This window comes from Stegostoma tigrinum, chromosome 44, assembly GCF_030684315.1.
Source record: "Stegostoma tigrinum isolate sSteTig4 chromosome 44, sSteTig4.hap1, whole genome shotgun sequence".
Classification (NCBI taxonomy): Eukaryota; Metazoa; Chordata; class Chondrichthyes; order Orectolobiformes; family Stegostomatidae; genus Stegostoma; species Stegostoma tigrinum.
In genome coordinates this window covers 14,558,656-14,586,155 of record NC_081397.1, presented here as the reverse complement: position 1 = coordinate 14,586,155, position 27,500 = coordinate 14,558,656, and the positions used below count along the sequence as shown (strand labels likewise).

Genomic DNA, 27,500 nt, shown 5'->3' with positions numbered 1-27,500 from the left:
ACACACACAGAGAACATCCGTTGGAACGTACCTCCAGAGTTCTGTGTGAAGATATAGTAGAGGATTCGGTAGGCTGTGAACTCCCCCACATTCCCCGGTAGGTTCTCAGCGTACAGTGACTTCAGCTGGGTCTGGCACTGGTTGAATTCCTCGTGGTCGCCCTGGGTTTGGGGAGGTGTGGGCAAAGAGGACAGGAACACAAAGTTGGTTCAAACCAGCATTCCCTGAACTGCCCCCGGTAATTCTCAGTCACAGCCCGCCCCCTGATCCCACCACAGTCACCTTTAACCCTCAGTCCCAACTTTCCCTCTGACCCGCCCAGTCACAGCCTGCCTCCTGGCCCCCTCACTCTCACACTGAACCTTGTCACAGAGACCAGTGCACATTTGAGCCCTCGGTCCCTCTGAGGGCCTGTTCTTACCTTCTCCAGAGCAATCCGTGCGTGTGTCTCGTAGACTTCAACTGTGAATTCAGTGCGTACCCCTTGGACCTGAGGGAAACAGGAGCGAGACCGTGGAATGAGGGCCTTGCCAAGGTCTCTCTCACACACACATTAGAAAGAACACAGGGCACTCCAGCAGAGAGAGGGAGCCAGGCTGGGGGAGAGACAGAGAAAGAGAGGGGGGGAAGAGGGTGGGGGAGGGGGAGAGAGAGGGGTGTGGCTGGGGACAGGCACAGACAGACACAGAGACAAGAAAGACAGGCAGAGGGGGTGGGAAGAAACATTCAGGGTGGATAATCCAGACTGTCGCGCGCTTCCAGGTGGTCAAAGGCACGGCTCTCCATGGTGCATCGATTGACATTAGAATATCAAGCTCATGAGGCTGACATCAGAGGGGCACAGAGACACCAGAGAGTGGTTAGGGGTGACACAGGTAGGGAGGGAAGGGGTAACGGAAGGGATCTGAACAGGAGGGTGAGGACTGTAGGGGGCTGGAGGAGGTGATGGAGACAGGGAGGGAGGGGATTTGAACAGGAAGGCGAGGACTGTAGGGGCTAGAGGTGGTGACGGAGCTAGGGAGGGAGGGGATTTGAATGGGAGGGTGAGGATTGAAGACAGCTGGAGGAGGTGATGGAGATAAGAGGGAGGGGGGTGAGGATTGAAAATATTCCATTTCTCAGCCTCCATCAATTGATAGAGAAAGAAGACAGCAGAACAAGTTTCTCGCCGTCACATCTAAAAGCGGGGAGCTGCCGCTTTCCATCCACGACCCTCACTGTGCTCTCTTGTCTCGGAAGGGAACATCCTGTCCTCTCCCCTTAACTCTGATAGCCAGGGAGCCACAGACCGAAGCACCCCCCACCCCCCAGCAACCCCAACTCCCTTGCCCACGTACCGTCAGATCCTGCCTGATCGATTTCAGCTGCTCGCATGCGAACGCATAGTCCTGGTGGGTGGTCCAGTGAGTCTTCACCATGGCCAGAGACTTGCTGAGAACCTGGGCCACAAAACGAGAGCAAGCGAGAGGGAGAGCAAGCAGAGCCAGGAAGAGAGAGACAGCGAGCACAGTGGGGGTGGTTGGGGGTGGGAAGAACAGAGACAGAGCGAGCGAGAGAGAGACACACAATAATCAGTTCCTTGCCAAACACCAGGACCCTAGCCTGAAGCCATCCAAATAGAGATGACTGCATGACAAAGCCAGATGACCAGGTTTAGGTGGGGCGCGGCGGGAGAGCGAGCAAGGAAGGAGGCGTGGCGCAGGGTGGGGTGGGGTGGGATGGGAGATTCTCTCTGTGACAGGAGGTGGAGGAGGAGAAGCAGGACTCCTCAGCAACCCCAGTATCGACTGCCCTTCAGCGCCATCCCTCATCAATCCTGTCCCCGCCCCCCAACCCTGATCCCACGGACAGAGATGATCGAGACACGAGACTGTGAAGTGGAGCCATCATGCCGGACCTGAAATATCGGGCTCGGCTTTACTCTGCACAGTCGCCTGCAGACCCACTGAGTTTCTGAGGCACCCTGTCTCCGTGTCCGTCTCTCTGGGTTGGGGGGTAGGGAGTTGAGAAGACAGGTCCTCCGCCTCTGTCCCCCAGCGGGTGAACGGCCTCGTTTCCTCGCTGCGCCCGGGGCGGTCTCCCCTCGACACCCTATCAGAACATCCCAGCCGGCCCGCCTCCGGTCGCAGCGCGCCCTTCCCTCTCCCGCTGCGCGCTAACTTCCTCGCCCAAGGGTGACCCGCCGCCACCAAGGTCCCTCCGAAACACAGCACACACCCACCAGGCCTGGGCCACTCAAAAAGAAAACACAGATTCTGTTTCTTACAGCCGATGAGAATAGCCTCAAACTTGACAACTTGGCACTCCATCAAGCAGAGGCGCCCACAGTTATGTTTGGGGGGGTGGTTTGTCTATGCCAGGATGGAACAGCCAAATGCCACCTATTTAACGTTATGATCACTCTTTCCCGGTGACTCCAGCTGGACGTGGACATGAAGCAGAGGCGGGGGGGGAAACCAGCGGGCGCTGGTTTCGGCGGAGGCGGGACAGCGACGGACCGCACTCACCGGCACAGGCCGCACCGTGGAAGGGTCAGGGGCGCAGGTGAGCCGCAGGTAGTGCTTGGTGACCTCCTGGCTGGTGCCGACGATCTTGATGTGGTCCCAGTCGAGGGGCTCGGTGCTGCTGTCGAAGCTGTTGATTTGCAGAACCAGGGGCTCACCGCGCAGCCTCTTGGGGGTGCCGTGCTGGAAGCGGGCAGCCCGCCGCTGCTTCTTGAACTCCTTGTCGGGGTCCTCGAAGGCCAGCTGGCCGTGACGCTTCACCCGGCGGCTCTTCTTACCGGGTCCCGTCGCGTCAAAGTCCCTGTTTTTTTTTGGGAGGTTGGGGGGGGGGGGTAGGGAGTGACAAGGAAGGGGGAAGCATCCTGGGGTCAGAACGAAACACACCTGACTTCAGACAGCGCGGTCGCGCCGCTCCACCACTCGCCTCCGAGCACATGCACAGCAAGATCCCACATCACAAGCCAAATTCTCTCCCGTTAAAAGACTTGACAAGGGTTGCCCCACCACACACCCCTCAAAAAAATATTTTCCCGGTGGCTGCACACCACCCCCCCACCCCACCCCGGGGGAGTTCAGCCGGACAGACGGGGCTGGTCAGCTTAACCTACCTACCCGCGCTACTGTGCTCCCTCCTGTCCCCCTAAGAGTGGCACAGGGTCAGGGCGCACGGCTCTCCCGCTCGTGTGTGCGAGAGAGCGCGCAAGTGCCTTTGCGACAAACGCACCAAACTGCTGCAGGGAGAAGCGGGGGGGGGGGGGGGGGGGGGTGGCATGCCAGGCCTTCCGAGTGTCGAAGCAGACCATCCAGCCCATTGAGTCTGCCCCACTGTCTCAGTGAGATCGTGGCCCAATCTGAGCATCCTCAACTGCGCTTTCCTGCCTTCAGCAATGCCCCTCTCCGAAAACCCTCACTTCCCCATCCCAATTAAGTATTTCAGCCTTGAATATACTCAACGGCCCTCTGCGGTACTGAATTCCAGAGATTCACTCCTCTCGGACACAAAATATTCCTCCCCATCTCCGTCTTCAACGGGAGACCGCCTCCCGGCCTCCATTCTGAGACGAAGCCCCTCTGGCACTAGACTCTCCCACACAAGGGGACACAAAATGTCTCCCCGTCCAGTCCCTCTAAGAATCCTCAATCAGCCACCTCTCTTCCTTCTAAACTCCAACGAGGACAGGCCTGATCTGCTCAACACATGTCATCAGTGAGCCCCTCCACACCGAGAACCAGCCAAGGGAAGCCTCTCTGGATTGTCTCGCATGCCCAGTCTGTCTTTCATCAGACGCGGGGCCTCAGAACTGTTTGCCTGTATCCCAGACACATTGGCCTGATAAATGCAACACAGAATGAATCCCGGCAAAGTGCTTCTCTGTAACCGAGCATTTTGGAAGATCTAACACAGGAGCACAGTGAATGACAGACCCCTCAGAAGCATCAACATACAGAAGTATCTGGGCATACAGGCACACAGTTGCACGAAAGTGATAACATAAGAGGATAAGGTAGTGAAGAAAGCACATGACATGGTTGCCCTCAGCTCACTCATCTGCAAGTCACGGTGTAACTGTGTACTTTACTCAGGCCATATGTCGAATGCTGCGCGCAGTTCTGGGCACCACACTACCAGAAGGGTGTGGATGCTTTGAACAGGGTGCCAAAACGGTTAATATGAAGTTGCCTACTCCACAGAGTATTGGTCATGAGGAGAGTTTGGACAAACTCGGTTCATTTTCACTTGAACATCAGAGGATGAGGGCCCGTTTGATCAAAGTCCACAGAATTTATGGGGAGGGCTGGATCGAAAGGAGAGTCTGACGCTTTCTCCCAGGGTAGAAATAGCAATTACGAAGCCACACAGGTTTAAGGTAAAAAGGGGGGTCAGGTTTTAAGGAGATATGAGATGCAACGCACACGCAGGGTGGTAGGAGCCTGGAATGAGCTGTCAGAGCAGATACAACGTCTGACAGATATATCAACAGGCAGGGGATAGAGGGATACGGACAGCCTAGAGGCAAAAGGGTTTCAGTTTAGAAAGACACCATGTGTTGGTGCAGGCCGTCCCGTTCTTTGTATTTACTGAACAGTCCCGAGCACGCCAACATGTAGGAGACAACTGAGGGCCAGCAGGTGGGTGGGTGGGGATGTTGCTTGACACCGGACAGCAATGAGGACACTGGGCAGGCCTGAAGCAGTACTCGGTCACCAACCCCCACTGCTACAGGCCAGATACACAGTGACGCTGTCGTCTCAGTACCAGCATGAACGCCCCCAGCCACGCAAACCGAGACCCACCGTCATCACCCTGGAACACTGCAGGCCCCAGGCCAAGGCCCCGCCCTGGGGCGACACCTTACCTCCGCGTCCTCTGCATACGCCCTCGGCCCCGGCCCCTTTCCACTCGGCCTCGGCCCCGTCCCTTTTGCAGGGGCTTCCTGTAGCCAGCCCGGGTCTCACTGCCCGAGTACGAGCTGCTCTCGGACTCTGAGCTTGAGCCGCTGTCACTGAACACACATGGTGAGGGGGAGGGGGGGGGGGAAGAGAATAAAAATCGCTGTGAGATGACAATCCTGGAGACAGTGGGGGGGGGGGGGGGGAACACGCAGGAGAGAGACAGAGAGATTTGTACACAATCCAAGGGGTGGGGGGGGGGGGGGGGGGGGGGAGAAATAAAAAGAGAGAGAAATAAAAAGAGAGATGTACGCAACATGAGAGAGAGGCAGAAAGGGACAACATGTGGGAGAGATGGAGGGCGGCACGAGAGAGAGACACATATACAAATGAAGGAGAGATGGAGTGTGACAGAACGTGAGGGAGAAAGACGTACACAAGGGTGAAGGGAGTGAAAGAGAGAGACAAGTACAGAACACAAGGGAGGGGTGGAGTGTGACAATGTGAGGGAGAGAGATGCATACACAACATGAGGGAGAGACAGAGTGTGACAGAACGTGACAGAGAGAGGATGCACACGACACAAGGAACAGATGAAGTGTTGGGGGGGGGGGGGAAGAAGAGAGGACAGATACAAGGGAGCGATGAGAGCGAAGAGGAGGTGGAGACAGATCTTGGGTGGTGGGAGGTGGCGCGCAGGCCTCGCACCCGTGTCCTTGCCTGCGGTGGTGACGCCTGAGCGGTGATCGGGAAGAGGACCGGGACCGGCTAGCTGATCGGGAATGGGAGCCTGCGCTGGACGACGAGCTGGATTGCTCCCGGGTGAAGACATTGCGGTAGCCGAAGCGGGAGGGCTGTCCCATGCCCCGAGCACGCTGTGAGGACGGCGGGCCACTGCGGTGACTGGCTGTGGACGACAGGGAACCTCGCTGTGAGGGGCTCGAGGTCAGGCCTCCTCGGTGAGACTGGCTGCTGGGCAGGCTCCAACGGTTCTTCTTCGGGGGAGTGGACTTGGTTTCTTCTTTACTCAGACTGCGGAGAGAGACTGAACTAATACATCCAATAATATCCACCACCTCAACCCTCACTGTCACACAGGAAGAGGAGGCCATTCAGCCCCTCCTTCCTCCAGCCTGTCAGAGGAACTGGAGGCCATTCAGCCCTCCCTCCTCCAGCCTGTCACAGAGGAACAGGCTCAGCCCCCACAGTCCAGCACCCCCGTTGCAGACACACACACACAGCGGAGGAGGGTACGTACTCTGGGAGGGGCTCGCTGCTCCAGTCGATCGTGTAGGCGGTGCCATCCTGGAGCCGGGCCTGCAGCACATCCTTCAGCAGCTTCTCGGTGCGGTCCTTGTCCGGCTCGGTCTCGCATGCGGTGAAGCACCGCTGCACGTACTCCTTCATTGCCTGCGGCCAGTCGTCCGGCTTGGTCGGAGAGCCGCTGCAAACCGATAACGTTCCTGCGGTCAGCATGGCCAGAAAACGAAATGGGAGCCTGCAGTCCCAGGCTGTGTCCCCCCGCCAACCCGGCCGAACAGGTCACCTTTCATTTCTGACACAGGCCTCCTCTCGACTCCTGCTCTCACACCCGATCAGTCACAATCCTGCTGACCACCCAACACGGTCCCCTGTCCACCACCGCACCTCCCCCCACCCCCTTCGCTCGATCTCCCTTTCGCCCCTAACAAGTCGAATCCTCCTTTTCCCCGAATGACGTTCTGGCCCCCCGACCACTTTCTGCGGCACCTTCTGAGTCCCACAAGCTCCCTACCCTCTGGGCGAAGACACTTCTCCTCCTCAGTCCTTCCCCATCTCCTCCAGAGCGTGAGCCCTGTCCAGCGCGGAGAGGCACCCTTCGGCCCATTGTGTCTGTCCCAGCCAAGTTTCAGCACTTGTACGATTCAATCGCGCGTCTTAATATCAGGAATGTTCCTGCATCTGCCACTCTCACAAGCCCCGAGCTCCAGATAAGTACCGGGGTCAAACGCACACTTCCTTCCATCTCAACGGAACCTCCTGCTCCTCCGCGCCCCCCCCACCCCGAAATTACTGATCCCTCCACTTCACATCTAGTCTACGCCCCGACATAATTCTGCGCATCTCACCCCGACCCGCTCCCTCCCTCAAGCAGAGAATGCTGGGTGAAGACAACTGCAGCCCATTAGCAGTTCACAACCTGACTCGCTGCTGGCCACATCCCGGTGAACACCACCTCCTCCCCCACCCCGGCAAATCTCTCCGGCGCAGGCGCGTCCCTCCTTATCAGAGAGGGAGCAAAAGCAGGCAGCGGATGCCCCGGCAAATCAGGAATGGAATCTGAGAATCGCTGGGAGGAGAGAAGCACAGCAGGTCCGGCAATACCTGCGCGGAGAAGGAAGAGTTAACGCTTTGGGGGTCCGGTGACCCTTATCGGTGGCTGCCAAAACGTGAACTCTGCGCTCCCTGCACGGGCGCCGCTGAGTTTCTTTGGCACTTTGCGGCTTGGTTTCACGCCACCCCCCTCTCCCCCACAGCGGGGTCAAACTAATATCACGGTTAAAGGTCTGCGCTCAGCGCCGTGGCAGCCTGACCCCCCCACCCCGGCCAGACCTCCCGATGCCGCCTCGCTGCCCGGGGAGGGGTTCGGGTACCTGTCGGACTCGGTGAAGTTCGCCCCGCCTTGCTCCGCCGTGCCTCCGAAGCTCTGGCTGCCGACCGTGTATGGCCGCTTCTGGATGTTGAACTTGACCCCCCCGCTGCCCGGTGCCTCTGAAAGCACAGAAGAAAACCACTAACCACAGGGACGCCGCGTCGGGCTGGTACATACAGCCCGCGCCTCTTCCCCGCCCACGTCAGCGCAATCCCCTCAATCCACAAACCACCGCACCCCCCCCCCCAAAAAAAGAGATGTGCACGCAAGACCCCGCCTCACACCCCACCCCGACCCCATCCCGAACTCCTTACGTTTCATCCGCTGCCACAGCAGCTGCCCTTTCTTGCCTTTACCCCCGGAGTCAGGGTACGGACCCTGTTGTTGCTGCTGGTGGCTGGAACCCGGGCCTCCCGTCGCATTGTGTTTCTGCTGCTGGCTCTGCTGTTCCCGCGGCTGAACACCCGCTCCCTGGGACTGCTGGGAAGTTGGGTAGGTCAAGCTGTCCTCCAAACCTGGAACGGGTGGCTGCTGCGGGGTGGGGAAGAGATCTGCGTTAGCATCCGAAACATTCCTTCCCCACCCCTCCCCCCCCACCTTCCTCCCTTCTCCCCCACACCCCGAGGAGGCCGGCCGTGGGGACGGTCCCCTGAAGGGCCTCCGACGCAGGCATGCTGGGGGGTTGTAATTGCCACAGTCAGAGAGGTCGACCCATTGAGTCTGCACCAGTCAAACATGGTCGGCGTCACGAGCACGCATCTCAACACTTCTTCAGCCCGATGAGGGTATCTGCCTCTCCCGCCCTTAAAGGGGCTGAGTTCCAGATTCCAGATTCCCCACCACCCTCTGGGTGAAAACATTCCCCCCCCACCCGCGCGTCCAAACTTCCTGGCCCACGCCTTCAATTTCCAACAGGCGTCCATGAGTTCAGCATCACCTCTACGCACCCCCCACTTTTTTTCCAAAAAGCCACAGGCCACCAGGGGCTGTATTCACAGGGGAGGTGAATGGCCCACTGGTATTACTGCTGGGCTATTAATTCAGAGAGCCAGGCAATGTTCAGGGGAAACTGGGTACAAATCCCAACACGGCAGAGGGAATTTAAATTCAACTGATACAGATTTATCGCACGGAAACAGACCCTTCAGCCCAAACCACCTGTGCCGACCCAGAAATCCAAAATTAATCCAGGCCCATTTGCCCAGCATTTGGCCCCGGTCTCTCTAAACCCGTCCTATCCTTCTCCCCATCCAAATGCCTCTTCAATGTTTTAACTGTACCAGCACCCCTCCCACGCACTTCCTCCGGCAGCTTGTTCCATACGCACCCCAGCCCCATGTGAAAAAGTTGCCCCTTGAGTCCCTTTCTGTCCCCCCCCCCCCACCTTAAAACTATCCCCCTCCAGTTTTTGACTCCTGTACTCTGGGGACTTTGACTGTTCACCCTATCCATGCCCCTCAGCATTTTATAAACCTCGAGAAGGTCAGCCCTCAGCCTCGGATGCTCCAGGGAAAACAGATTCCAGCCGACACAGCCTCTCCCTGCAGCTCAAACCCTCCGACCCCAGCAGCGTGCTCGAAAATCTTTTCAAAAACCCTTTCAAGTTTCCCAACATCCTTCCTGCAGCAGGGAGGCCGGGATCGAACACGGTATCCCAAAAGCGGCCCCAACCAGTGTCCTGTACAGCTCCCCAGCTCAACTCTCCCAGCTCCCGTACTCAATGCGCCAAACAATAAAGGCGAGCCTACCGAAGGCCGACTTCACCGCCCTGTCTACCTGCCACCCCGGCTTTCAAGGAATGCTGTACCTGCTCCTTCCCCCGAGCTCTCTCTGTTCGGCAACGCTCCCCTGGGGCCTCACCGTTAACTGTACAAGTCCTGCCCTGACCTGCCTTACCGAAATGCAGCACCTTGCATTTATCTGAATTAAACCCCACCTGGCAATCCGTGGCCCATCTGATCGACGGCCCGTTGTGCTCGAAGGTAACCTTCTTGACTGTTTGCTACACTCCCAATGTTGCAAACTTACTAAGCACACCTCCTGCACTCGCATTTATACACGTTGCAACAAGTTAATGATGTGTGCGTTGCTGGCCCCCAGATGTTCAGCCCATCTCGTTGACTGATATCCTTTGGGAAAGGGAACTGCCACTTATACCTGTGCTGGCTTACACGATGCACAGCAACGAGGTTGACACTTAGCTGCCCTCTGGGCAATTTTGAGAGGGGGGGGCAGTGAGGGATATAAAAGCTGGCCTAGCCAGCGACGCCCATAATCCACGAAAGAATGGAAAACAACTGAAGATCAAACCGGTTGTGCTGCCTTCAATTACCAGCACATATGTACACCCTGCTCCAGCTACACTCCCTTTACAACTTCACCATCTAATTTTATGCTCTTTTTCAACGTTCCTCCCAGCATAGCACAATACCTCATACTTCCCTCGGCACTGAATCTCATCTGCCACCAATCGACCCCCCACCCCGCCGATTTCTCAGTGTCCTTTTGGAGTTCCGCGCTGTCCTCCTTCCCAAGTTCACAACCCTATTTAAATTGCTCACTAGGATCCAGATCACTGATGTATATCATCAGGAAAAGCAAGGGTCCCAAATGCTGACACCCACCCCCCAACCCACCGTAGAGACCTGTGACAAACCTCCCTCCAGCTGTGAGAAAATATCCATCGACAATAACCCCCACCCAACACCCTCATGGGAGGGACCTGGCTTTTACCTTGTTGGCTGTGCTCGTTTCTGAATCCTCCACGAGGACGCCCAGATCTTCTACCCCTTTCCCCTGGCACTTAAACAACATGCTGCTTTTTCGGTCCTGACTCACACCATCGCACATTACACTCCGCCCTTCCCACCTTGCACCCCGATTTCCGACCGGTGAGGCGAGAGCACCCTTCACCCAGGCTGGACACCAAAGCAGTGAGCGGCCGTGGTGCCAGCTCCGAGAACCCACACGGGTACATTGACAGAGCGCCGTTCCATGCAGCTGGCTTCCCCCCCTCCCCCACCCAGTGAACCAAAGCTTCTTTGGGTGCCCTGATCCGCTGGCGAGGAACTCTGCGGGGGAAGCTGCCCACCGCCATCACCCTTTCACAAAGCCATGGAGACTGTGCCCCCGCTGAAAGGGGACTGCTTTATGTTTTGCTCTAATCCACTCACAGGTTGCGGACATTGTCGGCTGGGCCAGCGTTCGTTACCCCTCACTCCCTGCCCGATTGGGATCGCTAATGCCTGTGGAGTAATGGGCTTCCCGACGAGAGGGAGAAACCGGGTCAGTGATCCTGCCCAGGATAGAGGTGGACGGAGGGAGAGGGGAACAACACGTACCTGTGTGTGGTTACTGCTGTGCTGTGTAGCCTGCTGTGTTGCTGGGTAGGAACCCTGCATGTTGTACTGCCCCTGGTAGCCCGAATACATGTTCTGTGATGATACAGGAGGAGAAGCGGTCAAACAGAGGCTCTACAGCAAGGCCGTGCGCAACTCGACACAAGGCAAATATGAGACAAGGCTGCAATGGCACTCAGCTGTAAATAATACAGTAGGGCTGCTCTCGTGGACATCACGCCAGGTCCACAACACTGCAACTGGGTGCGGGGATGGTGGGGGGGGAGGCACGCGCACACAAGAGAGAGAGACAGACAGAGCGCGAAAACACAGGGAAGGATGCTGCCAGCGCACACAAGGCTCAGCAGTCTGGCTAGCCTGCCAGCACCTTTCCGAGGGACTGCAACCCTCGAGGGAATAAGTGCTATGTCCCGTCATCCTCTCCACAACAGCCCGCCCCAGTGTGTGCCCGGACTGGCAGTACTCACCATCTGGTAGGGGCTGTAGTAGGGGTAAGAGTAATTGTAGCTGTACTGCTGATACCATTGCTGATAATACTGCTGCATGGCGGCCGGGTCTGTCTGCTGTGCCAGGTACTGAGCACTCTGTGGCCAAAGCAGAAACACAAGGCATGAGAGTCAGTCAGGCCCTTTGGCCCATCTAGTCTGGTCAGAAACAACCACCTGACTGCCTCTCTTCCCATCTCCCAGAGTAATTCAGCACAGAAACAGACCCTTTGATCCAACACATCCACATTTGTTGCCCAAAACTGAACTAGTGCCCATGTGCCCAACATTTGGCCCCATCCCTCTAAACCCTACTTATCCACGAACGCAACCAGATGCCTTTTAAACATTGTGACTCTACCAACCTCTACCAGCTCATTCCATACACACACCACCCTCTGCGTGAAAAAGCCCCTTTTATCTTTCCCCTCTCACCGTAAACCTATGCCTCTCTGGTTTTGGACTCCCTTACCCCAGGGAAAAGACCTTGACTATTCACTCTATCCACGGCCCTCACGATCTTATAAATCTCTATAAGGTCATGTCTCAGCCTCTAACACGCCAGGGGGGAAAACAGAACTCAACCTATCCAGCCTCTCCTTCTAACTTAAACCCTCCATTCCCAGCAACATCCTGGAAAATCTTTTCTGAACCCTCACCAATTTAGTTAAATCCTTCCTACAGCACGGCGATCAGAATTGTGTGCAGTACTCCAAAAGTGGCCTCACCAATGTCCTGCACAGCCATGACATGATGTCCCACCTCCCGTACTCAATGTTCTGGCCGATCAAGGTAAACATGCCAAACACCTCCTTCGCCGCTCTGTCTACTTTCAAGGAAATATGTATCGTCACCCCTAGGTCTCTCTGTGCGACACCACTCCCCAGGGAGCAACCATTGACTGCGTAAATCCTGCTCTGGCTTGCCTTACCGAAATGTAACACCTCGCGTTTATCAAAAGTAAGCTCCGCCTGGGCCCATTGATAACCCTCTTCATTGCTGACTACACCAGCAATTTTGGTGTCACCTGCAAACTTACTCGTTACATTTATGTGTTCATCCAAATCATTTATACATAATGACAAGCAACTGCGGAGCCAGCTTCAATCCCTGTGGCACACCGCAGGAGGAGGTCAAATTCTGCTCATTCTACACTTAAATTCCTCTGCATCCGAGCCCTTCAACACCACAGCAGCCCCAGTTGAAGTCTGAAAAGTTGAAACTCCAACCGTCACAACTCAATTGTTTTTACAGATGCCCGAGATCTCCCTATGTATTTGCTCCTTCATTTCTTTCTGACTACTGGGAGCAATGGGGGGGGTCCGACAGTACAATCTCATCAAGATGATCATTGGTGCAGTGTCCTGGCACTGCAAGCACCCATCTAAATCCTTCTTCAACCTCAGCACCGTCTGCTATCACATCGGCCTCATAACGTGGATTTCAGGACTGCACACAATACTCTCGCCATACAGCCTAACCCATGTTTTGTACAGCTCCAGCAGCACTTCCCTGCTCTTAAACACTTGGCTCACAAAGGCAGATGCATGCGCCCCCACACCCGCACACCTTCTGACCCACTTTATCCACCTCTCCTGACATCTCAAGGGAACGATGGACGAGCGCACCGAGGTCCCGCTGACCTTGTGTCTCTCCCAGGGTCCGACTGCCCATCGTGGACTCCCTTGCCTTGTTAGTCCGGCCCAAGTGCACCTCACACTGACTTGGACTGAATTCCTATTGCCATAGAGCAGCCCATCTATACCCTCCTGTATGAGGGCTGGCCTCCTCCTGAACTGACTGGCTGACCAGTGAGAGAGAAGCTGCAGCAGTCAGGGACAGCCAATTACCTGGGTACCTCCTTGCCCAGTAGTGCTACCTGCCCCAGACTGCGAGCTGGCCTTGTGGATACTGGCCAGGGCCTGCCGGGCCTTCTCCCACTCCGGGTTCTCCTGCTTCCCGGAATTCTCTGTCGTCGCACTGCCGGCGCAGCTATACTGCTGGGCCCTGGTGGGGGGTAAATGCAACAGCAGAATGTCAGTTTGCTCGCAGCGCGGCAACGGGGTAAACCGTCCCATTCACCCTCGCCCAGTCAGTTTCACTGATCACCAACCCCACTAAAAAACAGGAAACGTGCAGCTTCCACAGGGACAGTTGGCGCTTCTACAGACAGCTGCCTCAGGGAGGGGCACGGGGACAGTCGGCGCTTCTACAGGCAGTTGCGTCAGGGAGGGGCACGGGGACAGTCGGCGCTTCTACAGGCAGTTGCGTCAGGGAGGGGCACAGGGACAGTCAGCATTTCTACAGGCAGTTGCGTCAGGGAGGGGCACAGGGACAGTCAGCATTTCTACAGGCAGCTGCCTCAGGGAGGGGCACGGGGACAGTCGGCGCTTCTACAGGCAGCTGCCTCAGGGAGGGGCACGGGGACAGTCGGCGCTTCTACAGGCAGCTCCCTCAGGGAGGGTCACAGGGACAGTCGGTGCAGACACAGGGATCTCTTTCCAGGGCCGATAGTGGGACAGGCCACGTTGACACAAACAGCTGCCCTGTCATGTATAGACTGGGACAGCCAGTGCTGATACAGGCATCATTTTTTTTGGCTCTTGGGGACAGCAACTGTCAAGTCTTAACTGTCGTCCACTGCTGCCCACACCATCGCAGCTGGGGGGGGGGCCGGTCTGCCCAGATTTCGGCCCTCCTCCTGCCCACTCTCACCACTGCGCTGCCTGCGTTGCCTGGTTCCCGATCCAGGTCTGGCCCTGGTTGCTCTGCTGCTGCTGCTGCTGTTGCTGTTGCAATGTGGCCATTTCCCCTGGGTCGGCTGCTGGATCCCACCAGCGCCCCGCTTCCGCTGCCCGGTCGACAGTTCCCGCAGCTGGCTGATGGCACGCACGCTCCTCGACGGGCTGTAACAGGCGATGTTGACAGAGAGAGACACACAGAGCAAGAGGAGATGATGTTTCGTTGTATATTCACGCTGATTGCCCGCAGTGAATCTCCCAACAATTAAAGAAGGGTCCAATGTGTGCACTGCGCCAGCGTAGACGACTCGGGTGGACCGAAAATGGATTTTGTGCCTCTATCCCTGGGCCGTGAGGGGGAAACCAGGCGCAAACGTAGGCCAGGTGTACCTGCCCCATTGACAGGATTCAAATGCCTGTGCCACTCGGTACGTACACCTGATGGGACATCAGGAAATCTGTGACTGCTGCAGGGGATTTGGAAGAAGGTGATGCGGAATTTCACTTCTGGAGATGGTTCGGAAAAACTGGGGATCTTTTCCTACGGGAAGGTCCAGAGACGAGTACCCAGAGGGGAAGAGAGATCAAGGGTGAAACCGCTCCAGCTTGTGAAAAGGTGGACAGAGCACATTTGAAGTATTTGGGAAAAGCAGCGGAACCGGTGCGGGAAGATAGATTACACAGAGGCAGTGAGTGGTGCGGGTGAGGGTAGCACAGTCGGACACGGCTGGCACATTTAATCAAAGCATTTGAAGGGGACTCGGCCTGGTGATCTGAGCAAGCAGGTTGTTCAGGTTCACAGGGAGGAAAGGAACGGCACATTCACCGGGGCACGCAGGCAGACACGAGGGACTGAGCGGCTCCTGGTGCTCACAGTGAGGGCTATCTCTCCAGAGTCTTGCCTTGAGAGGGACGCTGGTGAGAAATCCAGGACCACAGACTTGGACGCCACCAAGGCAAAGCGTGACATTTCACTTCAATGAAGCGTCTGGAATAATGAGTGAGTAAAAACTGCGCTGGAATGCTATCAAAACCACCAGGTAATGTGCATAACCAGCCTGGCCTGCAAGTGACTGCAGGCTCAGGGGAATATAACTGACTCTTAGCTGCACTCTGGGCAATTAGAGACAGACAACAAATAATGGCCCAGACAGCAACACAGACAACAAAATAAAACAGCTCGTTTCTCTCTCTAGTTTCCTGTACTTTCAGACACAGTGTCACTCTTTATGGACTGCTTATATATTTATTGATATATCTATTACTTTAGACACCATCTCTCTCCGGACTGTTTACATAATATTTCTGATATCTTTATTATATTACGCACTCTCTCTCTCTCTTCGGACTGTTTATATAATATTTACCAATATTTATTATTTTACACATTCACTCTCTCTCTCTCTCTCTCTCTCTCTCAGGATTGCTTATAAAATATCTACTGATCTATTTATTATTTACACTCTCTCTCTGCATTGTTTATATAATTACTGACATATTTATGATTTTGCACTCTCTGCAGTACTTATATAATGTTTACTGCTCTGTTATGTTACACACACTGCATGTCTGGACTGTTTATATTATATTTACTGATTTATTTATTATTTTACACACTTACTGTCTCTCTTTCTCTGCATTGTTTATACAATATTTCCTGATATATTTATTATTTAACACATGCACTGCCTGTCTGAACTATTTACATATTATTTATTATATTACAGACTCTCTGGATTGTTCATATAATATTTACTGATACTATTATTATTCTATATACTGACTGTCTGACTCTCTCTCTGTATTGTTTATATATTTCCTGATATATTTATTATTCTATATATTGTCTGTTTTTCCTTTGTATTGCTTATACAGCATTTACTGTTTTACACACACTCTGCATTACTTAAATATTTACTACAACATTTACTATTTTACACACTCTCTGCATTACTTATATAATATTTACTGATACATCTACTATGTTACACTCTGCATTACTTATAAAATATTTGCTAATACATCTACCATTTTACACATTCTCTCTCTGCATTATTTATATATTTACTGATGCATCTACTATTTTACACACTCACTGCCTGTCTCTCTGCTTTATATAATATTTACGGCTACATCTACTATTTTACACAATCTCTCTGCATTATTAATATATTTACTGATGCATCTACTATTTTACACACTCACTGCCTGTCTCTCTGCTTTATATAATATTTACGGCTACATCTACTATTTTACACACTCTCTCTCTCTGCATTACTAATATATTTACTGCTACATTTACTATTTTACAGGCTCTCTCTCTGCATTACTAATATATTTACTGCTACATTTACTATTTTACAGGCTCTCTCTCTGCATTACTAATATATTTACTGCTACATTTACTATTTTACAGGCTCTCTCTGCATTATTAATATAATATTTACTGCTACATTTACTATTTTACACTCTCTCTCTGCATTATTAATATAATATTTACTGATACGTTTACTATTTTACACTCTCTCTCTGCATCATTAATATAATATTTACTGATACATCTACTATCATACACACACACTCTCTCTCTCTCTCTCTCTCTCTACATTACTTATATTTAACGCCTTTCTGGGCTGTTTATATAATGCTTGCTGACATATTTATTATTTTATACACACACTGTCTCTAGCTGTCTGGAACTGTTGTGTGTTATTTTACTGATGTTTTTGACTCACTTTTCTCGGGATATTTTTCTATAACTGTCTCCCCAACTGCGCTTGCTCTCTCCGTCCGTCCCTTCACGAAATGGCGCCGGCTCCAACCGTCACCTTGGCCCGTACCCGCACCACTTCCGCCGGCTCCTGCCAATCCGCGTCGGCTCCGGCCCGTCAGTCATCCCGGAACGCCTCCTCCTGCAGACGTCATTTCCTTCGCCCCTGGCCCTCCTGTCATTCTTACCATACCACGGCTTGAGACCCACCCTTCCGATAACGGCGGTTTGATTGGATGGCCCTGCCGTCCGTCCTCCACTGAGAGCCAATGGTCGCGCTCGTCACCGCACGCGTCCTTTTGCTCCGCCTTTCTCTCCGCGCGTCTCCGACACCCCGCGAACGCTCTCGCTGACCCAACTCCCACCCTTTTTTCACACAACTCGTAGTCCATTAGATATTCTTCACGCCAATCGTCCCCCAAAATCCAATCAACCGCCGCCCCGCCTCCCGCCCACCGTTATCCAATCGCCTGTTCGTGTCTTACGTTTTCATTGGCTGCAGCGCGCATTCATTTCATTCTTCCGCCAATCGCAGTCGTCTTCGACTGCCCTGGACGCTTCGCACGACGTCACGAAGACCCGCCCACCTCGCGTACGTCCGGCGAATCAGCCAAGTGAGCAGCACGTCCATCAGGGTACTTATCCCGCCCTTTCCCACTGCCATTGGTTTATCCTTATGCCAGTCTGCGTGCCGCGGTCACTGGGCGTGAACCGCGTTGTCCAACCGCCTTTTACGACTATTGGCGGCTCTCCGCTAGATTGGCGTTACTATGGCCAATCGAAAAGGGCTGGCCCAAACGCCGCTGCCAATGGTCTTATGAATTGTCAATCACATTCTGACCCCGCCCCCGTCTGTCCATCATTCCACTGATCGAGAGGGCTGATTGTGACGTCACCGAGAGGGATGCCTTGCCCCCACCTTGGGCGGCCGCGGCCGCTCCGCCCATCGCACCGTTACTAGCCCCTTGCTATTTTTGCCGCCACTGCCCTCTTCATGGATAGCTGAGCTCCTTGGCCTCGCTCGGCTCTGAGGAAGTGTCCAACGGAGGACACGAAACTCTTCCCTGGGTCGTCTGCGCCCATCATATCCATCTCCAACACATCCCACCCTGCCGCTCCCGACGTGCAATGGTGGTACCGTCAGGGAATCCCAGCCCCCACTGTCAATGGCTTACCATCGACCAGAAACTGAGCGGGGATAGCTCCGGCAAGACTCGATAAGCTCGACACTGTCAACTGACAAAGCAGCACCCGCTCACCGCCCACCGCCATGGCTTCATGCTACCCTGATTGGTACCACACCCAGAAATATCCACTCCGCCCACTTCTCAGACACAGCCGCAGCAGTGCGTACCGTCTACAAGACGCTCAGGCACAGCCGCAGCAGTGCGTACCGTCTACAAGACGGTCAGGCACAGCCGCAGCAGTGCGTACCGTCTACAAGACGGTCAGGCACAGCCGCAGCAGTGCGTACCGTCTACAAGACGGTCAGGCACAGCCGCAGCAGTGCGTACCGTCTACAAGACGCTCAGGCACAGCCGCAGCAGTGCGTACCGTCTACAAGACGGTCAGGCACAGCCGCAGCAGCGCGTACCGTCTACAAGACGGTCAGGCACAGCCGCAGCAGCGCGTACCGTCTACAAGACGGTCAGGCACAGCCGCAGCAGCGCGTACCGTCTACAAGACGGTCAGGCACAGCCGCAGCAGCGCGTACCGTCTACAAGACGGTCAGGCACAGCCGCAGCAGCGCGTACCGTCTACAAGACGGTCAGGCACAGCCGCAGCAGCGCGTACCGTCTACAAGACGGTCAGGCACAGCCGCAGCAGCGCGTACCGTCTACAAGACGGTCAGGCACAGCCGCAGCAGCGCGTACCGTCTACAAGACGGTCAGGCACAGCCGCAGCAGCGCGTACCGTCTACAAGACGGTCAGGCACAGCCGCAGCAGCGCGTACCGTCTACAAGACGGTCAGGCACAGCCGCAGCAGCGCGTACCGTCTACAAGACGGTCAGGCACAGCCGCAGCAGCGCGTACCGTCTACAAGACGGTCAGGCACAGCCGCAGCAGCGCGTACCGTCTACAAGACGGTCAGGCACAGCCGCAGCAGCGCGTACCGTCTACAAGACGGTCAGGCACAGCCGCAGCAGCGCGTACCGTCTACAAGACGGTCAGGCACAGCCGCAGCAGCGCGTACCGTCTACAAGACGGTCAGGCACAGCCGCAGCAGCGTGTACCGTCTACAACGCGCTCAGGCACAGCCGCAGCAGCGCGTACCGTCTACAAGACGCTCAGGCACAGCCGCAGCAGTGCGTACCGTCTACAAGACGGTCAGGCACAGCCGCAGCAGCGCGTACCGTCTACAAGACGCTCAGGCACAGCCGCAGCAGTTCGTACTGTCTTGTGGGAAACTCGCACCCGCCCCCCCCCCCGGCCCCGCCGCCAGCCCCAGCCTCTCCACTCCGAGCCCCTCCCCGCCCCGACCCGGAAACACACCGGCCCCGTTCCTTCAGGGGTCGAAATCCCTGGAATTCCCTCCCGGAGGGGTCTACCCACCGCACACGTGAGGGCAGCGGTTCCAGAAGTCAGGCCACCGCCCCTCCCCCGCCACCCCTCCCCCCACCAAATCCCAAAGGTGTTTGTGGGGGGGGGGGGGGGGCAGCTAGGGACGGGGGAGGGTAATAAATGCGGCACCCAGCCAGAGACGCCCAAATGCCCCGAAGCGGTGCCCCATAAAGCTGGAAGTTGTTATGTTGAAGAAACATGAGAATGGTCTTTGCTTTGGGAAGGGGTTGATTTATTTGAACATAGCAGAGGGGCAGAGTTGGGGGGGAGGCGCGTGGGGGTTTAAGGGGGATTCAGGTGGATCGTTGGCGTCAGAACGAAGATGGCACGATGCCCGCCCACCCCCGACCCCATCAACACCCCACAGATGGGCAATGATTACCTGGCTCCCCTGTCCCCCGCTCTCTGGCAGGGAGTCACGCATAGTGAGGGAGCTGGGCCAAGGAGATGGGTGGGGCAGAGGCCCGGACCCCAGAAGGCCTGGCACGGTGCCGAGGGTAGGGACACAGGGCGGGCACCCAGTCCCGAACCTGGTGGGGTCGCCTCGGGGCCTGGCTCGCAAAGTGGCCCACCTCCTCCCCATCGTCCTCCTCGAGGTCACAGCGTCCCGGGGTCCTGAGGAACGGAGGGAGGGCAGTGGGGGTGGAAGGAGGAGGAGAGAGAGAGAGAGAGAGGATCATGGAGGGAGACAGAGAGACGGGGGGGGGGCAGAGAGAGAGAGAGAGAGAGAGAGAGAGAGAGAGAGAGAGAGACAGAAGGATGGGGAAAGGGAATGGAGGGAGTGAGAGGGTAAAGGAGAGAGATAGAGAGAGATAGGGAATGGAGGGAGTGATGGAGGGAGACAGACGGAGATAGGGAAGGGACGGAGAGAGGGAATGGAGGGAGTGAGAGGGTAAAGGAGAGAGAGAGAGAGAGATAGGGTATGGAGGGAGTGATGGAGGGAGACAGACGGAGATAGGGAAGGGACGGAGAGAGGGAATGGAGGGAGTGAGAGGGTAAAGGAGAGAGAGAGAGAGAGATAGGGAATGGAGGGAGTGATGGAGGGAGACAGACGGAGATAGGGAAGGGACGGAGAGAGGGAATGGAGGGAGTGAGAGGGTAAAGGAGAGAGAGAGAGAGAGATAGGGTATGGAGGGAGTGATGGAGGGAGACAGACGGAGATAGGGAATGGACGGAGAGAGGGAATGGAGGGAGGGAGAGGGTAAAGGAGAGAGAGAGAGAGAGATAGGGAGTGGAGGGAGTGATGGAGGGAGACAGACGGAGATAGGGAAGGGACGGAGAGAGGGAATGGAGGGAGTGAGAGGGTAAAGGAGAGAGAGAGAGAGATAGGGAATGGAGGGAGTGATGGAGGGAGACAGACGGAGATAGGGAAGGGACGGAGAGAGGGAATGGAGGGAGTGAGAGGGTAAAGGAGAGAGAGAGAGAGAGATAGGGTATGGAGGGAGTGATGGAGGGAGACAGACGGAGATAGGGAATGGACGGAGAGAGGGAATGGAGGGAGTGAGAGGGTAAAGGAGAGAGAGAGAGAGAGATAGGGTATGGAGGGAGTGATGGAGGGAGACAGACGGAGATAGGGAATGGACGGAGAGAGGGAATGGAGGGAGGGAGAGGGTAAAGGAGAGAGAGAGAGAGATAGGGTATGGAGGGAGTGATGGAGGGAGACAGACGGAGATAGGGAATGGACGGAGAGAGGGAATGGAGGGAGTGAGAGGGTAAAGGAGAGAGAGAGAGAGAGATAGGGTATGGAGGGAGTGATGGAGGGAGACAGACGGAGATAGGGAATGGACGGAGAGAGGGAATGGAGGGAGGGAGAGGGATGGGATGTAAAAATACACAAGGTTTTCAGGGAGTGCCACTGGTGAGAGCTCCTTCTCAGTCCCTCACTCCATCCCTCACCCTCAGCCCTCCTCTCCTACCCTCCACCCTTTACTCACTCCATCTCACTCCTTCCCCCTCCCTCTCACTCCGTCTTCCCTGTCCTTCCCTCCCTTGCCTCATTCACTCCTTCCCCCTCCCTCTCACTCCCTCTTCCCTCTCCATCCCTCCCTCACCTCATTCACTCCTTCCCTCTCCCTCTCACTCCCTCTTCCTTGTCCTTCCCTCCTTCACCTCCTTCACTCCTACCCCCTCCCTCTCACTCCGTCTTCCCTCTCCATCCCTCCCTCACCTCATTCACTCCTTCCCTCTCACTCCCTCTTCCCTCTCCATCCCTCCCTCACCTCATTCACTCCTTCCCCCTCACTCTCACTCCGTCTTCCCTGTCCTTCCCTCCCTCACCTCATTCACTCCTTCCCTCTCCCTCTCACTCCCTCTTCCCTCTCCATCCCTCCCTCACCTCATTCACTCCTTCCCTCTCCCCCTCACTCCCTCTTCCCTTTCCATCCCTCCCTCACCTCATTCACTCCTTCCGCCGCCCCCTCACCCCCTCTTCCCTCTCCATCACACCCTCACCTCATTCACTCCTTCCCCCTCCCTCTCACTCCCTCTTCCCTCTCCATCCCTCCTTCACCTCATTCACTCCATCCCTCTCCCTCTCACTCCCTCTTCCCTCTCCATCCCTCCCTCATCTCATGCACTCCTTCCCCCTCCCTCTCACTCCCTCTTCCCTCTCCGTCCCTCCCTAATCTCATTCCCCTCCCTCCCTCTCACTCCCTCTTCCCTCTCCATCCCTCCCTCACCTCATTCACTCCTTCCCCCTCCCTCTCACTCCCTCTTCCCTCTCCATCCCTCCCTTGCCTCATTCACTCCTTCCCCACCCCTCACTCCCTCTTCCCTCTCCATCCCTCCCGCACCTCATTCACTCCTTCCGCCACACTCTCACACCGTCTTCCCTCTCCTTCCCTCCCTCACCTCATTCACTCCTACCCCCTCCCCCTCACTCCCTCTTCCCTCTCCATCCCTCCCTCACCTCATTCACTCCTTCCCCCTCCCTCTCACTCCCTCTTCCCTCTCCATCCCTCCCTTGCCTCATTCACTCCCTCCCTCTCCCTCTCACTCCGTCTTCCCTGTCCTTCCCTCCTTCACCTCCTTCACTCCTACCCCCTCCCTCTCACTCCGTCTTCCCTCTCCATCCCTCCCTCACCTCATTCACTCCTTCCCTCTCACTCCCTCTTCCCTCTCCATCCCTCCCTCACCTCATTCACTCCTTCCCCTCACTCTCACTCCGTCTTCCCTGTCCTTCCCTCCCTCACCTCATTCACTCCTTCCCTCTCCCTCTCACTCCCTCTTCCCTCTCCATCCCTCCCTCACCTCATTCACTCCTTCCCTCTCCCCCTCACTCCCTCTTCCCTTTCCATCCTCCCTCACCTCATTCACTCCTTCCGCCGCCCCCTCACCCCCTCTTCCCTCTCCATCACACCCTCACCTCATTCACTCCTTCCCCCTCCCTCTCACTCCCTCTTCCCTCTCCATCCTCCTTCACCTCATTCACTCCATCCCTCTCCCTCTCACTCCCTCTTCCCTCTCCATCCCTCCCTCATCTCATGCACTCCTTCCCCTCCCTCTCACTCCCTCTTCCCTCTCCGTCCCTCCCTTATCTCATTCCCCTCCCTCCCTCTCACTCCCTCTTCCCTCTCCATCCCTCCCTCACCTCATTCACTCCTTCCCCCTCCCTCTCACTCCCTCTTCCCTCTCCATCCCTCCCTTGCTCATTCACCTCTACCCCCACCCCTCACTCCCTCTTCCCTCTCCATCCCTCCCTCACCTCATTCACTCCTTCCGCCACACTCTCACACCGTCTTCCCTCTCCTTCCCTCCCTCACCTCATTCACTCCTACCCCCTCCCCCTCACTCCTCTTCCCTCTCCATCCCTCCCTCACCTCATTCACTCCTTCCCCCTCCCTCTCACTCCCTCTTCCCTCTCCATCCCTCCCTTGCCTCATCACTCCCTCCCTCTCCCTCTCACTCCGTCTTCCCTGTCCTTCCCTCCTTCACCTCATTCACTCCTACCCCCTCCTCCTCACTCCTCTTCCCTCTCCATCCCTCCCTCACCTCATTCACTCCTTCCCCCTCCCTCTCACTCCCTCTTCCCTCTCCATCCCTCCCTCACCTCATTCACTCCTTCCCCCTCCCCCTCACTCCCTCTTCCCTTTCCATCCCTCCCTCACCTCATTCACTCCTTCGCCGCCCCCTCACTCCCTCTTCCCTCTCCATCCCTCCCTCACCTCATTCACTCCTTCCCCCTCCCTCTCACTCCCTCTTCCCTGGCCATCCCTCCCTCACCTCATTCACTCCTTCCACCTCCCTCTCACTCCCTCTTCCCTCTCCATCCCTCCCTCGCCTCATTCACTCTTCCACCTCCCTCTCACTCCCTCTTCCCTCTCCATCCCTCCTCGCCTCATTCACTCTTCCCACCTCCCTCTCACTCCCTCTTCCCTCTCCATCCCTCCCTCGCCTCATTCACTCCTTCCACCTCCTCTCACTCCCTCTTCCCTCTCCATCCTCCCTCACCTCATTCACTCCTACCCCCTCCCTCCATCCACCCTGCCACTCCCTTCCTCAATACCACTTTCTCCTCCTCTCTCCACTCCCCTCTCGTTCTGACTCCCTTCCTCTCCCCTCCTCCGCCTTCTGCACCCATCCCTCTCCGTCCTTCCCCCTCACCCTCCTGCCCCGTCTCTCCCCTGTCCCCTCTCCCACCCGTCCCCCAGTCCCGTCTACCCCATCCACTTCTCCCTACTGTCCCGTCTCACCCCTGTCCCTTCTTCACCCTCTGTCCCCTCTCTCCCGTCCGCTGTCCCTCCCCTTCCTTCTCCTCCCTGTTAATCCTCTCCCCCGTCCCCTACCCCCCATTCCCTCTCACCCCCGTCCCTTTCTCCCGCAGGTCCCCTCCCGCCACCGACCCCGTCCCTCTCTCTCGGGAAGGATCTCCCCGAGGGCACTGACCTGAGTCTCTGGGTGTAGAGCTGGACTTGAGGCAGGACGCACACGAGACAGCAGAAAGCCGTCACTGTCAGCACTGAGAATAGGCTGAGGTACAGAGACCCTCCAGAGCTTTGTAACACACTCCCCTCAAAACATCCTCGTAAAGCTGTGCAAGAGAGGGATGGAGGGGAAGCCGGGGGAGAGGGAGAGAGTCACCCACAACACATTGATATCGAGTTATCTGAGAGAGAGAGATACAGAGTACGAGAGAGAGATGACAGAGAGAGAGGGAGACAGAGAGATAGAGAGAGGGTCACCCATAACACATAGGCACAGAGTTATCTGAGAGAGAGAGGGAGGAAGAGAGACAGAGAGAGTGTCACAACACGTTGACATAGAAGTATCTGAGAGGCAGAGAGCAAGAGAGAGATGGATAGAGAAAGAGAGAGAGAGAGAGAGAGAGATGGCCACCCACAACACGAGAACATAGTTATCCATGAGAGAGGGAGAGAGCGAGAGAGAGAGACAGAGAGTGAAAGAGAGAGAGAGAGAGACAGACAGAGAGAGAGAGATGGACAGAGAGAGAGAGAGAGAGATGGCCACCCACAACACGAGAACATAGTTATCCATGAGAGAGAGAGAGAGCGAGAGAGAGACAGAGAGTGAGAGACTGAGCGATTGAGAGAGTTAGAAGGACCGAGAGAGTGAGGCAAAGAGACCCATGCGTAACACATTGACATAGAGCTGTCTGAGAGATAGAGAGAAAGAGCGACAGAGACAGAGCGAGAGAGAGAGAGAGAGAGAGAGAGTGAGAGAGAGGGAAAGAGAGAATGGGAGACAGTGAGAGAGAGATAGAAAGAGAGAGGGAGAGAGACAGAGAGAGAAGCGGGGGAGAGAGAGAGAGCGAGAGAGAGAGAGAGACACAGATAGCAGGGTACGCACCGTGTGTATCCACCAACAGTGCAGCAGGACTGTGAGATGAGAGACCACTTGCTCAGTTCTGTTAAAGATCGTTTGAGTCACCTCCAAATGGATCTGAAGAAAATGAGAGAGAGAGTGTGAAAGGGACAGAGAGAGAGGGAGGAGGACAGAGAAACCGATGCAGGCAGAATACACGGAGAGAGATAGAAAGACACTGAGAAATTGATGGCGAAAGAGAGACACCAAGATAGATAGAATGAGAGAGACCCAAACAGGGGAGTGTGTGAAAGAAAGAGAGAGACAGACAGTGGCAATGAGGGAGCAGGAGAAAGAGAGAGAGAGAGAGAGAGACAGACAGACAGAGAAAGAAATTGGGAGAGAGAGCGAAAGAGACAGGGAAAGTGTGTGTGTGTGTGAGAGAGAGAGAGAGACAGGGAGAGAAAGACAGAGAGAGAGAATGTGTGTGAGAGAGAGACAGAGAGAGAGAGAGAGAGAGAGAGAGAGACAGAGAGAGAGAGAGAGAGAGAGACAGAGAGAGAGAGACACACACAGTGAAAAACTGTGTGTGTGTGTGTAAGAGAAATAGGGACAGAGAAAGAGGGAGAAATAGAGAGACACAGGGAGAGCGAACATATGTGTGTATGTGTGTGTGTGTGTGTGTGTGTGTGTGTGTGTGTGTGTGTGTGAGAGATGTGTGTGTGTGTGAGAGAGAGAGAGGTGTGTGTGTGAGAGAGAGAGGTGTGTGTGTGAGAGAGGTGTGTGTGTGAGAGAGATGTGTTTGTGTGTGTGTGAGAGAGAGAGATGTGTGTGTGAGAGAGAGAGGTGTGTGTGTGTGTGTGAGAGAGGTGTGTGTGTGTGTGAGAGAGAGAGGTGTGTGTGTGTGTGAGAGAGAGAAGTGTGTGTGTGTGTGTGTGTGAGAGAGGGGGGTGTGTGTGTGAGAGAGAGAGAGAGAGAGATGTGTGTGTGTGAGAGAAGGAGGGGTGTGTGTGTGTGTGTGAGAGAGAGAGAGAGAGACAGACAGACAGACAGACAGACAGACAGAGAGAGACAGAGAGAGAGAGGTAGACAGGCAGAGGAAGACATACAGTGAGAGACTGTGTGTGTGTGTGTGTGTGTGAGAGAGAGAGAGAGGGATGTGTGTGTGTGAGAGAGAGAGAGAAATAGAGAGAGAGAGAGAGGGAGAGACAGGCAGACAGAGAGAGAATGTGTGTGTGTGTGAGAGAGAGAAATAGAGAAAGGACACAGAGAGAACGAGAGGGAGAGAGAAAGAGAGAGACGCAGAGAGAGAGAATGTGTGTGAGAGAGAAATAGAGAGAGAGACACAGAGAGAGAGAGAATGTGAGAGAGAGATGCAGAGACGAGAGAGCGGGGGAATTGTCAGCACAATACGAAGGAGATGACCGAGCTCACAGAGCCCATGGCCTCACAGAGGAGATGTGTGACGCAGATACAACAACAGCATTTGAGAGATAGATCAACAGCCAGGGATCGAGGGATATGTACAGCCAGAAGCAAAACGGTTTCAGCTCAGAAAGACACCATGGGCTGGCACAGGCATGGAGGGCTGAAGGGCCTGCTCCCGTGCTGTCCCCGTTCTTGAAATTCCTTCCCATCTCCAATTTCAGGGAGAGAATACGGTCCTGGATTATGGAGCTCGAGTCCCCCCCCCCCAGAGTATATCCATCTCCCCCGACAGTGCGGCGCTCCCTCAGTACTGGCACCGGGAGAGAGGGAGGGAGGGAGTGTCGGCCTGGATTATGGGGCTCGAGTCCCCCCCCCCCCAGAGTATATCCCTCTCCCCCCGAGAGTGCGGCGCTCCCTCAGTACTGGCACCGGGAGGGAGGGAGTGTCGGCCTGGATTATAGAGCTTGAGTCCCCCCTCCACAGAGTATATCCATCTCCCCCCGACAGTGCGGCGCTCCCTCAGTACTGGCACCGGGAGGGAGGGAGGGAGGGAGTGTCGGCCTGGATTATGGAGCTCGAGTCCCCCCCCCCCGCGAGAGTATATCCATCTCCCCCCGACAGTGCGGCGCTCCCTCAGCACTGGCACCGGGAGGGAGGGAGTGTCGGCCTGGATTATGGAGCTCGAGTCATTTCCACGTATCCCACGCATTCTTCCTGTGCCTCAGACCCGCTCTGCCCTGTGACCTCTTACCCGTGCTGCTGGGAACTCGGCAATGGCTTCCCTTTGGAGACTGTGCATCTGCGAGTTGAGGGCGCTCATCGTTCTCTGACACAGGACCAGAGGCTGGGTAGAGAGGGGGGGGGGGCG

General features: G+C 55.7%; 1 protein-coding gene and 1 long non-coding RNA gene across 4 annotated transcripts in view; both read right to left on the bottom strand.

Moving 5' to 3' along the window:
* leng8 (leukocyte receptor cluster (LRC) member 8) overlaps positions 1–17,243 on the bottom strand; it is a 24,602-nt gene extending 7,359 nt beyond the window's left edge. Inside the window, exons 1-14 of one of the 3 annotated variants that reach the window (XM_048526000.2) lie at positions 16,848–17,238; positions 14,087–14,277; positions 13,222–13,378; positions 11,354–11,470; positions 10,869–10,961; positions 7,842–8,058; positions 7,529–7,646; positions 6,154–6,339; positions 5,604–5,927; positions 4,862–5,008; positions 2,508–2,805; positions 1,338–1,439; positions 422–490; positions 32–161 (exon numbers count right to left, since the gene is read on the bottom strand). In XM_048526000.2, coding sequence (XP_048381957.1) covers positions 32–161; positions 422–490; positions 1,338–1,439; positions 2,508–2,805; positions 4,862–5,008; positions 5,604–5,927; positions 6,154–6,339; positions 7,529–7,646; positions 7,842–8,058; positions 10,869–10,961; positions 11,354–11,470; positions 13,222–13,378; positions 14,087–14,178 — 2,050 coding nt within the window. In that variant the 5' untranslated portion in view covers positions 14,179–14,277; positions 16,848–17,238. Of the gene's footprint in view, positions 1–31; positions 162–421; positions 491–1,337; positions 1,440–2,507; positions 2,806–4,861; positions 5,009–5,603; positions 5,928–6,153; positions 6,340–7,528; positions 7,647–7,841; positions 8,059–10,868; positions 10,962–11,353; positions 11,471–13,221; positions 13,379–14,086; positions 14,278–16,847 lie in introns of all 3 variants that reach the window. The other 2 variants (XM_048526001.2, XM_048526003.2) reach the window with 2 other exon arrangements.
* Positions 17,244–19,668: 2,425 nt separating this feature from the next.
* On the bottom strand, positions 19,669–27,478 carry LOC125449924 (uncharacterized). The gene is made up of 4 exons (XR_009443344.1): positions 27,384–27,478; positions 25,250–25,342; positions 24,329–24,473; positions 19,669–20,059 (listed from the first exon to the last, which is right to left on the bottom strand). It is a non-coding gene; the product is annotated as an uncharacterized LOC125449924 (long non-coding RNA).
* Between the last annotated feature and the right edge of the window lie 22 nt (positions 27,479–27,500).